This window comes from Fundulus heteroclitus, chromosome 7, assembly GCF_011125445.2.
Source record: "Fundulus heteroclitus isolate FHET01 chromosome 7, MU-UCD_Fhet_4.1, whole genome shotgun sequence".
NCBI classification, from domain to species: domain Eukaryota; kingdom Metazoa; phylum Chordata; class Actinopteri; order Cyprinodontiformes; family Fundulidae; genus Fundulus; species Fundulus heteroclitus.
Window position 1 is genome coordinate 43,107,827 of NC_046367.1, and position 14,075 is coordinate 43,121,901.

General features: G+C 40.4%; 1 protein-coding gene across 12 annotated transcripts in view; it reads left to right on the forward strand.

Moving 5' to 3' along the window:
* tns1b (tensin 1b) overlaps positions 1-14,075 on the forward strand; it is a 192,158-nt gene that overhangs the window by 91,040 nt on the left and 87,043 nt on the right. Inside the window, exon 1 of one of the 12 annotated variants that reach the window (XM_036139699.1) lies at positions 229-321. The exons of the other annotated variants lie outside the window; for them this stretch is intronic. Coding sequence (XP_035995592.1) covers positions 301-321 — 21 coding nt within the window. The 5' untranslated portion in view covers positions 229-300. Of the gene's footprint in view, positions 1-228; positions 322-14,075 lie in introns of those variants that run through there. 12 annotated transcript variants of the gene reach the window in all.

Below are 14,075 nucleotides of genomic sequence, written 5' to 3' on the forward strand. Positions count from 1 at the left end.
TTTTATGCTCATTTTTCGTGGAGGAGGGCTGAGGGTGGGAGAGACTCTCCAGCCCCGATAGCCGAGCACACACACACACACACACTCCGAAACACGCGCACACTAGGCTGCTCCGGCTCCGCGCTGCACCAAGGTAACAGTGGATCTAGCTTTGCCATCTGGTTGGAGCTCACAGGAAACCTGCTCGGAGGAGGAGGAGGAGGAGGTGGTGGTGGGGAGGGAGGCGAAGGACGATGCAACACTGAAACGCAGAACGGGAAAGAATAGAGCGACCCACAGACGGGCAGCGAACCGGACAGGATGGCCACGGCAGTGTTCCAGGTGAGGAGGGTGGAGGAGAAGCCGTCTCTGTGCGGCGATGGAGCTGAGGCTCACTTTGATTCGGTCAGAGGAACCAAAGCTTCATGTGGCGCCGATCCAACACGCGTAGCTGTGCATGAGCCCAGTGTTTCAGAGGTGCGTTTCCAGTGGATTTGCAGCGTTTGGCGTGCGCACGTAAAGAAAGACTGCTGACACAAAGTTGCTGCATGTTTGCACGGCAGAGTGCAGCAGGGACGGCCTGGGTGTGAGTTCGTGTGACGGGCCGGTTCGGATGTGTGAGCGTGCACTCAGGAGTTGGACGGCGTATTAATGTAATCTTTGTGTTTATGTAACTTAAAGCTCTGCTTGTTTCTCGCTGTGTGTGGTCTCCGTGGCTTCCCATGAGGTCGGTGGCTCACAGTCGCAACTGGAAGGACTTTTCTTTTGTGTTTTTTTAAATCTCTGCTTGTTTCCCCGAGAATCCCCTGAAGCCTGCGTGTTAGAGAGCAGTCGGCTGTTCATTAAAGCGGATGCGTCTCTCAGGCTGATTTCAGCTGATTTCGATGAGCCTGCAGCTTTTCTCACGACGGGAACCTGCAGAATTTGTTCCAGAGAAAGAACCGCCCCGAGGTGTGAGGGACCCTGGCAGCACTCGGGGAAGTCTCGGCACAGGCAGGGACGTACAGTTGCCTCTTTTTTTTTTATCTCATTAAGGGGAAAAAGAAGGATGCAGGCTGAGAGTGAAAGCTTAACTTGTATTCCTGCAGAGATTTGCAAGGCCAGCTGTTCAGAGACAGCTGGAGGGCTAGATTTGTATCATCAGATTGCAGCAGCTTCATAATATATCTCTAAATAGGATGTTATGCATCAGTTCTGTTTTTTTTTTGACTGCTCGTTATGCAGAAACCTTTGCGCAGAAAAAGATTACACACTGAGGTGAATGCGTTTCAGTCAGTTCATGTGTTTTATGGTCCTGCAGTATAGAACTAATCAGGCATAGAGTCTGGTTGTTTTCTGTTACACCGACTTATATTAGAAAAACAGAACTGAATGCTGGGTGGATGGTTGGATTCCTAGAACATGATTGCTTTGCTCTGTATCATTACTAATTCTGAAAATGTCCAGTGTCGTTTTTTCTCCACTGTAATCTATATAGAATTTTTTTTATCCTGTGATTCACTGAATGGAAACAAAGACTTGGTGCCTAAAAGTTAAACTGGTGTTTAGTTCGTCAGATGAGCAGATCTCTAAAAACTAGGCCAAAAACTTTCCCAATATTGATTGCCGATCCTAATATTGTCGTTTTGGCCGGTAACCGATATTTACTGTGATTATATGTATGATATAAATGTCCCTACTGTCTCAACTGTGTCAAAAAAAAAAACATAGATGTGCGCTGTCGTATCAGAAACCTGACCAAATAGTGGACAGCGGCTCAGATGGACGTCCGCCACGTCCTCCTGGACAGAACAGGCGTCCAACCAAAGCTTGATTAGAGCAGAACTGGATTTGCTACAATATTTCTCATCAAAGTGACATCGGCCACGGAAAAAGCTGTACAGCTGTGTCTGTATTTATGAGACTCTTATTTTGTAGTAAGAAAGGAAGTGGTTCTGGTGTTGATGATTTAATAATTAAAACTTATTGGGGTGATTTGAAAGGAGCCTCCATCACGTTTAAATTGTTTATTTCGTAGCTTTTCTACAGACTCGATGGATTCCACTGTGGGAATAACTGGAGGGGTTAGCGGCTAGCCGTTAGCCCGCTAACATTTCTAAAGCTGGCGTCTGAGCTGGAGCGTCCTATAATCACTAAAATAAACATTAATTTATTTGTGTTTAAAGGATTCTGGGCTAAGTTTGATCATCACTTGTTCAAAATGTAAAACATTTAGACAAACCATAGCTGAACCGGATAATCTATAAAGCGATTACAGATTATTAAAAAACTTTATTGGTGAGTTGTGAACTACTCAATAGATCCAAAAGTTTCTGGCACAACTTCACTGACTCCCGAGGTGAACGGAGAGGTTCAAAGATCTGGTAAAGACTCCTGCAACGCTTGAAGTGCTGGGAAACAACTTTATTTGCTGATCAACGTGTTTTGGCTCGACCTTGATCGAGGCCACAAGCCAAAATGTGTTGGTCAGCAAATAAAGTTGTTTCCCAGCAACTCAAGCGTTACAGGAATCTGCACAGAAAAAAATAATAATCAATTGATTAAAATAATCCATAATTTTCTTCAATTTCATTATAATCTTGTTTGGTCCGTTGGATGTATCGTTACACTCAAGGTTTTACAGGCAAAGTCCAGTTACTGCCACCCACTGGTTAACACAAGTATTGCAAAATGAGGCTTTTTAGTTGAAACCAGGTAAAAAAAACAACAACCTTTTTTTATCATATATGTGAAAATAATAACCTAATCCAATGATGCAAAATGTATGAAATTATTGAACTTTTTGCTACCCCATATTTTAAAGTAAACACTAGAAAGTAGATCCCTATGAAAAACTCAAACTAAGTTGTTTTTTTTATTATTATTATGGGTTAGAATCCATATTGCATTCCTGCGTTGAAATAATGTTTAGGTAAAACAAGAAATAAAAACATCTTCTGAAATAAGACAAGCCGGATACGGCAGGATGGCACTGTCTATACTCTTCATCAGGCCTTGCTGGTGAGAAGGGTGGAGGAAGACGAGGAGCTGGCCAGTTTAGGAAGGTGTGAGTGGATTGGCTGTCTGTCGGACATTTGGGATAAGGCAGCGGTTCGTGGACCATTTAAAAACAAAAAAAAAAACCCACACCAGCATGGATTTTCATGCTCTTCTGCTGATGTAATGTGTCTGCGCTGTGCGTGCGTGTGTGTTGCAGTCCTTGCAGACACAGATTAACTGCTTGCATCACTGTCTGTAAAACTAATCTTTTTGTTTTTCTGTACCAATGTCTCATCCTGACAGCTTCTTTTTTTATTTAATAATCGTGTAAAAAAAAAAAATGCACGTTTTGAATCAGACACGTTGCCATTTATGCCCAGTAATTGCTCTGCAAGACTGCTTTGCAGAGCCGTAATGTGTGCACAGCAGTTCCTTTTATACCCTTTGTCCTCAGGGATCCGTGCTCCACCTGCACACATAAATAATCTGTAGCAGTGGCGGAGCTTTGTGCCGTCCACTCCTACTTTTAGTGTAATTAATAGCCTCCAGTCAGCACTGAGTAAAAGCTTTAGTTATGAACGAGTCACGTGTAGCAGTTCCTCGGCAGGGTAAGAAGCTACTGTCCCAGAATATGGCTCCACACAAAATATCACAAATCTATCCCCGCAATATCACCGTACACAAAATGCATATCACAAATGCCTGGACTGCATCAATTCTTGGCTTATTATCGAATAAGTATGCATCCAGGCTCTCTGTGGCTGCAGTACATTTGAGACTTTTTTGTTTTTAATGCAGCAAAAAAAGTCATATTGTTATTGCAACATTCACCAATGTTATTGCATATTAATATTGTACTGCAAGAATGAGTTCTCAGAGAACATGAAGGAACATATCTGAATACAGAAGTTAAAAGGAATAGTGGACCACCTGATAAATGAGTCTCAGACTTTTAAAAAAGGAGCAAAAAGGAAACCAAATCAAAGCAGTTTTTGATGTCTGCTCTCAACGGTCAAACATTCCTGAATAAATCTTCAATGTTTTGCTCTCAAACCCATTTCTTCAATCTGGTTTCCGTGGGATCTTCTCCAAAACCCAACAGGTGCAGAACCAGTACTTCCAGCATTGTTTCTGTTTTCTTTTATTTGGTGTAGCTCAGTGGCCGATCATGCTGGTTCTGGCTTTTGCTCTGCTGAAGGTTTCTTCCTGTTAAGAGAGTTGTTCTTTTGCACTGTCACCACACGATTGTTCATAATGAGGGATGCAATAGGCTGGGCTTCAGGAACTCATGTTTTGCTAGCCAGCATCACATGATGAACAGAATCTGTACTGTTTTATAATTAGAATCAAATTGGACCCAATGTACTCGGATCTTAGTCAGACTGCAGGATTTGATCAGTATTAAGAGGAATTACTTTGCTTTTTAACTGAATTTAGACAAAAATGGATTCAGTGTTCACAGAGATGAGTTTTAAAGGGCTTTGAGACATTTGCTCAGTCTCCAGTCCATCAGAGACACACAGGACAATCAGCCATGCACAGACAGACCAATTTAATGCAACAATTATGCTTTTTGACTTTGGGAGGAAGTGGGAGTACCTGGAGAGAACTTTCTCATGCATGGGGAGAACATGCAAACTAAGCAGAAAGACCCCGGGCTAAGATTTTAACTCAGGGCCCATAAAGGAGAAAACCAAACCCGTTTCTGTTTAAATTCATCCACTACGGAAACTCTAAATAAAATAGAGAGAGATTAATGTGTATTTAGTAGGGATGCAACAATATGAAAAATGTGGACTGATATCGACTGATTAATATCGTAATTATGGACAATAATCGATAACTGATATTATGTTTAGTATATATTATTTCCCTACCTCCTACCATTTCTACCACACCACTGCATCGTTTACCCACAATCCCGCGCTGCATCTCTATCACCGTCACATGACCAAGCACAGTGCCAACCCCCTTCCCTCCAGAAACACAAACGGCAACAAGTAAACATCGGTTGGTAATATGAACCCAGTTTTACTTATCGGACCGATACCAATATGTAAAAATATGACCAACATCGGACCGATACAGATGTTAATGCAGATGTGTCGCACATCCCTAATAAAAACAATGAATTGGTTGCTGGTTCCTTCTCTGCCGACTCCGTGACCTTCCGACCGACCCGGTGTGCGTTCAGCTCAGACGTCCCATTAAGACGTTTCCTTGACTCGTCTCAGATCCAGAATCCAGCGAAGTCTTTACCGCTGAGCCACGTTCTCGTCGTTTTACAAAATGAAAAAGGGACAACATAGAGACAGAAACCTGACCAAACGGTGGACACCAGCACATCTGGACCTACGTAGCATCCTCCTGGACAGAACAGGCATCCAACTAAAGCTTGATAAGGAGCAGAACTGGATCTTGCTGCAAGCTTTCTCACCAAAGTGACGTCTGTCTCGGAAAGAGCTGTTCAGCTGTGTCTTTATTTATGAGACTCTTATTTTGTAGTAAGAAATGAAGTGGTTCTGGTGTTGATGACCTCAAATGATTATAAACCTCTAGGAACTAGGGACAAGGGACCTCCCTAAAAACAATCACAAAAGAGAGCAACATGGAAATAAATATTGGTTGTTCACATCGGTCCAGTTTTACTCATCGGACCGATACCGATACGTTGAAATAACACCGATATTTTACTGATTCTTAGTATTTACAGAACGCTGCGTAGAACGGAGCCCGTTCTTGGTTCTTCAGGTGCTCAGGAGGACATTCTGACGTGCTGAGACTCATCCAGGTCTCGTAGAGATCATTGTTCAGTAACAACTTTCAGATTTGTTCCCCATGGTGGCAGAGTGATGTTGAGACCCACCCAGTGAAAACTGAGTGAAGCTGCAGCTCTTTTCCATATGACTGAGCATCCATGTGAACGCTATGTGAAGTATGTGGCTGTGATGGTGCCAGCGGGCCACGCAGAGGGTGGAGAGCCTGTTTTCTTTTTTCTCCCCTTCCTTATCAGGACTCCAGGTCTCAGCGTGGGATGTCGGGGGGGAAAGCAGTCTGGTTTCCGTGCTTTTAGCAGCCGGCCCTCGTATTGTTGTTTGTGTTTTTTTATGGCTGATTGATGGGAAGGAGGTTAGGTTCCCCAGCAGAAAGACGGGAAACTCGCGCTGTTCTTTGATTAAAGTTCTACCCAGAAATGAGTCTGAACTTCGACATTCGTTTATATTTAGATTACTGGTTGGAGCTCTCATGCTAAACTGGTCACAAACATATTCATCAAATAAAATAAAAAATCGGGTTTAATGATCAAGTGGTTCTCCTGCAGCTTGTCAGGACCTGCTAACAGCTTTGTTATCCTGCTTTAAGGATGGATTAGGCATACTTACGGCAGTGATGTTTGTTCTGGAAACATAGTGTAGCGCCGGGGGGGGTTCTGCACAGACGGGTCTGTGTTTTTTTTTAACGTACATATGTTAAACAGGGCTGAATCATAGAGCGGGCTCAACATCTCCTGGGCGAGGAGGAAACTCCTCATGCATCAGGATAACAGTGAGTCTGTCCGTTTCATTAACCAACGCGTTCAACAAAGATGTGCAGCAGCTAAAAACATGCTGCGTAAGAAGAAAGTGAGCTAAGCTATAGCTAGAATGGACAAGACTGTATTTATGGGCTGTACAGTGGAACAGTGGTTGGATATGTTGCTTCACAGTGGAAAGTTTTTGGGTTTAATACCTGGCCAGGTGGGAATTAGTTTTTTCGAATGTTCAGCTGAATGACAATAAATTCTGTTTAAGGTTTCTTCATATAATCGTGTATTTTCACTGCTTAGTCCAAAAAGATACATGCTTGGTTATTCCTGAGGTGGGAGTATGTAAATGTATGGTAGTTTGTCCAGTGTGTCTTTGAGTGTAATGTGACCATTCCTTATGCCTTAATTGCATCAGATATACATTTACCAGCGGGATTAGGTCCTGGGTTTGAATCCTAGCCTCGGGTGACTCTCCATGGTGTTTGCATGTCCTCTCTGGGTACTCTGGCTTCCTCCCTCAGTCCAAAAACAGGACTGTTTGGTTAATTCTCTATAAATTGTCTTTAGGTATGAGTGCAAAGCTAAAACAGGCTTAAAGGCTTAAATTGTCATATACAACCAGCTACAGAGCCAATATCAACCATTAAGTCATATAAACTGGCTTTATTAAACAGTCTATCAGGAAAATAATTTGTAATCAATTCAATTCTATTTTATTTTATTTTATTTATATAGCGCCAATTCACAACACGTCATTCAAAGGCACTTTACAAAATCAAATTCAATCAAATCATTAAAGGTAATGTATGGCTAGATATACCACTGGATGTTCAAATCTCGGTAGCATTGCTGAGTAGGTTTGTTTTCTCAGTCCATGGCTTCTTGTACTGTTTTAAGTCCTATTTTCTGTCTTATAACAAGTGCATAAAAACTACAGTTGACGGTTCCGGGTTATGAGAAGTAGCTCAGGAAGCCTTAATGTACCAGTGCTGTCATATTTTGCGTTTTGTACAGAGACATTTTCCTGCTTTTAACACCACAGCGTGTAAAGGGGTGAGTGTTATGAGAGTCGAGGCTGCATTTCAAACTGAAAGCATTATTGCAGTGACTTTTCTTTAAAATATTAGTAGGGTGATAATCGCATAGGTGCCAATGAAGCTGGAAGGCATCATCTGTACCCTCTGAACCCTGATTTCTCATGGCTTGCCTTCCCCTTCACACGCTGCGCTCCACCGCAGCCTGTCAGCCTGGAGGCTAACGGAGAGCGCCGTGCTCAAAGTGAGAATCAGCGTGCTGCTAAATACCGACTCTTAAAGCCATTAAAGAGCTGCTGTAGGGAGTGTGACCTTCACAGTAGGTTTGGTAGGGCGTCTCGGCAAATTGGTAAAAAGCTTTTCATCCAAGAGAACCCAGCTGATTGCATCGAGTCACTGCCTTTGCAGAAATCCCTTATATTGACACGCAGTGCAGAGGAACATTCCCCTTTAACCGGGGGGAACCTACAACAGAATCCAAACCTGGCTCCGTGTGCATCTGCAATGACCGACTGGGGGTTTAAGAAGACAGAGCAGACACACATAACAGGAGCACTGATCCAGGAGTACTTTCTATTATAAGGAAGTAAAGAGTAGATGGAGACAGGAGTCCTTTCAGTGGCTTGATCGAGGAGAAATCTGAGCCTGTGGTTAAATCTTAGGGAAGACAAACAGGAAACATAGTTGCAGCAATAACTCCTTGAATTGTTGTCTGTGAGGAGACAATGATAAAGACGGTCACAGAGCCATGTGTCTCATATATAGAAGAAGAAGAACGTGATGATGTTGTCAGCATTAGTTCAGTAGAGCGAGAACATAAAGTTAATGACAGAAACAACTGGGGTTAATTCAAAATTGGAGAGTAGTAGGAGAAAGTATTAGTAGTCATTATGTCCTCCATCAACCTAAGCCTGCAGCAGCATGAATACAGAGGTGGCTAAGGAAAACATACAGGTCACAGCTAAACAGAACCATATGGCAAATGAGGATAAGCTAAGCCAGTCTGAATAAAGCTTTATTGTAAAGGAAAGTTTTAAGCCTAGTCTTAAAAGTAGACAGGGTGTCTGCCTCACGGATAACTAAAGGATCTGCCTCCCATTCTACTTTTAGAGACTCTAGGAACCACCAGCAGACCTGCAGTCTGAGAGCGAAGTGCTCTGTTAGGAACAAATGCACTGCAAAAAGGGAACTAAAAGTAAGTAAAAGTTTCTTGAAATTAGTGTATTTTTCCTTGGTTTGAGGAGCTAAATAAGACTATTTGCCAATGGAATGAGTATTTTTCACCTCTAAAATAAGATAATTAGATATCCTACACTTGAAATAAGATGATGGAGATGAATTGTTCATATTTTAAGTGCAAAAATCTTATCCCATTGGCAAATAGTCTTATTTACCTGCTCTAATTAAAGGAAAAATACATTGATTTCAAGAAAAATTCACTTACTTTTTGTTCCCTTTTTGCAGTGTGGGGTAATCAGAGCTCTGATATATGATGGAGCTTGATTTTTAAGGGCTTTATACGTGTGGAGGACTCTGCATTTATTTGGAAGCCAATGGAGGGAAGATAAAATAGGAAAATATGATCTCTCCATTTAATTCTCATCACTGGGTTTAAGTATTTTTTTTCCCAACATGGTTTTAAATATGCTGAAAAACTGGAATTGAAATTATAAAAAAGACTCTGAAAACATACTTACCCAAAAAATTCCTGGAAGATTCTTCACGGCTTTTTCCGTTTTAATGTTTGCTTTTACTGAATCAACATGGATCTCTGGAAACAAACTGGAGCTCCCTGGTGCTGTAAACATTGTCCAGTAAGGCCATGGTCAATAGGGTTAAAATGAAGATAAAAGAGAACGAAACACAAACACGCACACGAGCTGTTGGAGCCTCACAGAGCTCCTTATGGTGCGAAACATAAATCACTCCCACAGACACAGGGAACAGTGTTTGGACACAGCCGCTTTCATGCCCTCCGCTCCATTATGCTCAATAAATCTGAGGCTATCCAAAAGTTTCCCTTTAGGGAAATGGAGAGGCCATAACTTTCCCACAGACAGATAAAGTTGAGAGAAAAACGCTTGTTTAAAGAGGCAGAAACAGATAAATGGGGAAATGTAATCTGGATCCCTGAGAGTTACATGTATAACTTGATTTGTCAATTTCAAAAATAATAAAGAAGGGATTGTTCGTGGAAAATAGAGATGGCCCGGTAGGTCATGGACGTGTTCTCTCATCATTCCTTTGTGCTTTGATAATATCCCAAGAAATGGTACAGACCCGCAGTCTGGCACGGCGCGCCATGACGGGCCGAGAAGAGCCCTCTGTTACCAGTTACACTTCACAAATTAAATTTACACACTGAACTGTACTGCTGGGTTGTTCCACATGCAAAGATCTGGATAAACATGAAAGCTCTCAGGGCAGCAACGTGTTTATGTTGCAGGAGCTGAGATCCAGGAAGGTTTTTTTTCTTTACCTCCTGGCAGCACTCTTCTTCTACTTTCCACAGTGGAAACTAGCTAACCTGGACGCTAACCGTTTCCCAGCTCAAAGAAAAAAAAACTCTCCAGCATCAAACTTACTAATGACTCAGTTTATCATTGATGCATTACAGGTTTCTGGAACAAAGAAGGTCATTAGCGGGGGGGGGTTGTAAACATATTTAGACCTGGAGAATGACATAAATCCCATTAGCTGGCTGTATCTGGACTGTGTTAGCCGCTAACAGGAAGCTTGATGCATGTGAGCGCTGTCCTTCAGGCCGAAGACGCCTGACGTGGACATTTGTCTGCAGGAAATGAGCCCCTGTTTAACGTTGTTAACACAAGCATGTATGGAATGTAGCAACACAATTATCCTTTATTATATTACACTCATTTGAATACAGCCGATACGCATCAACATGCGTGCCGCCTCCCGCTGCACCGCAGCGCCGGGACAAAGGCTCTGTTTAGGTTTTCATCTGACAACAAACCGCTTTCAACAAAAAATGACTCCCTTTGGAGTCTGAACTTTACTGAATGCTAATAAAATGAATGAATTAAGGAATAAAGAGCCTAACATTGTCTCATTTTAGTGATGCTTGGAACATAAAGCTAAAAAGCTCATTCTCTCTAAATTACTGTACATGTATTTTGTAACTGAAGTTAAATTGTTTTCCTTCATGCTGTTACCAGTTAAATGTTAATATAAGTCACATCATATGTTATGGTATGGTACCAGTTATGGCATTTTAAAATATTAATCATGGTGTTTCAATGTAGGGTTTAGGAAATGTAAAGTTTTGAATGACACCAGCTTGTTGTTTGCTCAATGGATGTTTTATGGACAGATTTACTCAGATTAAAACAAGTTTGGACCAATTTAGACATGTTTTATAATTAATATGTTATCATTTGTGTGATTTACAAAAACTATGCATAAAATTTAAAGATTAATAAAATTTATGACATCTGATGGGATAATTATTATTTATTCAGAATCGTCAGCATCAAGACGATAGGATAACCTTTACTGAGAGAACTTGTACAAAAACTATAAACCTGCAGCAACATAGCTAAAATAATATATTTTTGCATATGTTTTCTAGCTATACAGTGAAATATTACAAAAATGGTAACTAAAAGAAAGTGGTCTGAGTGCAAATTACAAGTCCTTCCAGTGTTACATATTGGCTCCAGGTCATTATCAATGGAACCCCGCAACTGAGGAAGGTTCACAAATCAATCCAAAAAAATCTAATCAGTTTATTTATATTGCATCAATGTACAAAACGTCATCTCAAGGCTCTTTGAAAAGTCAACTCATTAACTCATCCCGACAGGCTGGTTAAAAGTCTCTTAGGAAACCCAGCAGGTTGCATCGAGTCATTGACCTGCAGCATTCACTCCTAGATGAGCACAGAGCCACAGTAGACAGTAAACGGCTTTGTGTCGTTGACTTTGCAGCAATCTCCCTCACCGAGCATGCATGTAGCGACAAAACTCATCTGGGTACTGCTTTTAAGTTTTGTGTGGGTGTTATAAGGTCTAAAATATAGGTTATGCTATATTGTTTTGTACATATAATCTTGAAATGGGACAACACGGTAAATGGTCACCAACTTGAAACGATGCAGAAACCCAGCTGGGTCCAATGTCTGAGTTATGATTGGGACATGTATGCAATACTTCATTTCTATCCATTGTTTATTGCTTACATTTTACTCTTAACAATGTTGTCTCTGCTACACGTATTTCATTATTTACTCATATACAGATTATCTGGCTTGTTTTTACCCCATTTACATTTGTTAATGTTCATAACTTTCTCTGCAGTTCACTTTTTGCACCTAAAACTTGTTTATTACTCCCTTTTCCACATAGATGCTAACTGTTCAATGGTTCCCAAACTGCTTTGTTATTTAAATTCTATTGTTGTTTAATATAGGACTGATTTACCTACTTTATTTTATCTTTTGCTTATTTTATTTCTTGATCAGTGAACAGACGCAATTTTGTTGTGATACTGGCAACAGTGTATCTTTTATGTGGGACTAATTAACTACAGGTTGGGAAATAAAAAAAAAATGTTTCCAATTTCTAATTAAGGTTTTATTTTTAAATGTTAAATACTCTTTTAAAAGTTTTTTCAAAAGTCCCATCAGGGATATAGACATTAATAAATTATGAATTTAATCTTGAAAACATGGAAAAAGCAACAGGGTTAAACCATTTTAGGCTTTCTTGTTATGCCAGGAACCAGAGAACAAGGTGCTTCAGGTGCTGTCCTCCAACTCTTCCAACTTATTATTATTATTACATGAATCTGCATCATTTCTATCAAACGTGAACCGTAAGGTTATAACAAGATCTCTTAACCTACTTTGGTAGAATTTGGCATTAAGGCCTTTTCCACATTACATTTAATGGCTTCACATTAACCTAATGATCAGATGTTCACCTTTGAAGCCACTGATTTGCAGACTGACTCACGTCCTCAGAGCCATGAGTTGGTCACGGGTAAATCACATGCTTTAATCTAAATCTGTTTGGCTCCGTCTACCAGCGGATCTCTTAGATTAGATTAGCTGGAGGCTTTTTAGCACTTTGCTTTCCTCCTCCTGGGCTTGGGACTCATCCTTCCTCTGTTCTCACCTCTCTCTGGGGTCTCGTGTGTCATCTGACAGCTTCAACCAGTTAAAATGGTCTCAGCCTTGACCCGATACAGGGAATCAAAGAGGCATCAATATATGTATAATATCAGAAACCTTTTTGAGTTTTTAATGCAAAATCAAATACGACGAACAAAGTAATAATTTCATAAAAATCAAATAAAAGTATAATTCCCTAAAACTATTCTATTTAGCATGGTCATGGTTTACATATTTACAAAAGTGCCACAGTAATACAAGCTAATAACTCATAAATAATAAACCAACCTAGTGATAAACATTTATGATAAACTCTTATTGTTATTTTTCTTAACACGTTTTTTATAATTTATATTCTAATGGAGCAGATGAGGTGCAAATTCAGATTTGAGTAAATAATTAAAAATGAGAAAATATAGAAGTTTATCAGTTCATGATAAAACAACATTTTTATCATGAAATAAGGGTATTTTATTTTGGTAAATCTGACCTGCTGACAGGATGCAGCGGTTCTGTTGGACCACTAGACTATTGTGGCTGTTTGTCTGTCTAGAACCTTGAGGTGATCTGTGATTTAGTTTTTAAGAGTCTCCTAGGCTCTTCCTCTTTCTGGGAGCTTTGCAAGAACTTTAAATGATTTAAAAGAATTTTTTCTAAACACTAATCTGTTTAAACAGGCTTTTAAGCTCAGAGTGTGCGACCCATGAGGCCAGTTCCTGTTTCTTCTAGGCCGTTTCTTGCTAATGCACTCAACCTTATTGCTTTTTATCATTATAGTTATTTTTAATTTCTATTTTAATTGTTATTCACCTGTACTTTGCTTTGGCAAGTCAAGGCAAATGTATTTGTATAGCACATTTTAGTACAAAGACAACGCTAAGTGCTTTACATGATTAAAACATAGGAAAATAAAAACAGAATGAAAGCAAGTTGGAATAAAATGTAGAAAAATCTAAACAAACTATAAGCAAATATTAAAAATAGTTGGACCACAAACTTAAACTAATGTTGTTTCATTGATGTTTGGTGGCCTCTTGGTTTGTAAACCACCTTATAAATAACAAAATGATAGGTTTTATATACATACATGCGTAATACATACGAATGTAATAAATCTGGATATTTTTAGTTGTTACAAGCACGATGTTCTTCATCTGAAACGCTGTGAGACCTTTGTGATGTTTGCTCAGCTGGGGGTTTTAGTGTTGGAGCTCTAAGGCCAGGTTGTTCTGTTTCGGGGCTTTTCAGCGTGACCCGTCCAGCTCACACACACCGTCTGTCATATCTGCGCCGACCGGTTCGGCTACCAAGCCAGCTAACATTTGAATAACCTGCCTGGACTGGGTTTGAGTTCAGCCTGCTTGGTTCTGTCAGGGGAAACACAGACAGCCTGAAGGCGTCCACTTCCTGTCCTGAGAGGTTT